Consider the following 840-nt stretch of genomic DNA (forward strand, 5'->3'; position numbering starts at 1 on the left):
ACCTGGATGAGCGCCAGATAGATTTCCTGCTCGGCCACCCTCCGCCCCGGGCACATCCTCGCCCCGTGGCCAAAAGGCAAGATGGTGTATGGGTGGATTCTCTTCTCTTCAGTGGGCGTGGTCGAGCCTCCTCCCGTGGGCGTGGCCAAGCCTACTCCTGTGGCCGATCCTGTGGACTTGGCCGATCCTTCAGTGGACGTGAACGACCCTATACCTGTGGGCGTGGTCGACCCTCCTCCCATGGGCGTGGGCTGAGAACTCGAGGCCTGCGTGGGCTTGGTCCTGGAGAGCCACCTGTCGGGGCGGAACTGGTGCGGCTCAGGAAACACCTCTGGGTCATGACACGCTACCACAGGGGGGGAACTCACGCAGGTCTGGCAGGGGAATAGGAGAAGACGATTAATAAAAAAGCAGCAAAGAAAGAGTAAAGACGAGAGGAAATTAGAAGATAAACAAAAATGGGAATAAGAGAAAACAATAAACAGATAAAAAATTATAGACGAGAGGGAATTAGAAGAAGATTAATAAACAAAACAGTGTAGAAGAAAACGGATTAGTTAGAAGACGATTAGTACACAGACCAAAAAAGGATAAACGAGAGGGGATTAAAAATACAGTTAATAAACAAATAAAAAAGTATAGATGAGAGAGGAGTAGAAAAGGACGTTTATTAAACATACAAAAAAATACACGAGAAGGGATTAGAAGACGGTAAATAAAAATGTCTGGGAATAAGAGTAGAAGACGATTAATAAACAAAATAAAAGTATAGACGACGGGAGAACAAAATAACAAAACACGCCGACTAAGAAACAAACAATAATAGAGTAAAGATAAGAT

General features: G+C 45.5%; 1 protein-coding gene across 1 annotated transcript in view; it reads right to left on the minus strand.

The window, feature by feature from the left end:
- Nucleotides 1–840, minus strand: part of LOC119593506 (probable cytochrome P450 49a1) — a gene marked incomplete at its 5' end in the record, with an annotated part of 10,662 nt that overhangs the window by 714 nt on the left and 9,108 nt on the right. Inside the window, 1 exon segment of the mRNA XM_037942458.1 lies at nt 3–374. Coding sequence (XP_037798386.1) covers nt 3–374 — 372 coding nt within the window.

Source organism: Penaeus monodon, chromosome 32 (genome assembly GCF_015228065.2).
Source record: "Penaeus monodon isolate SGIC_2016 chromosome 32, NSTDA_Pmon_1, whole genome shotgun sequence".
In the NCBI taxonomy this organism is placed as follows: Eukaryota; Metazoa; Arthropoda; class Malacostraca; order Decapoda; family Penaeidae; genus Penaeus; species Penaeus monodon.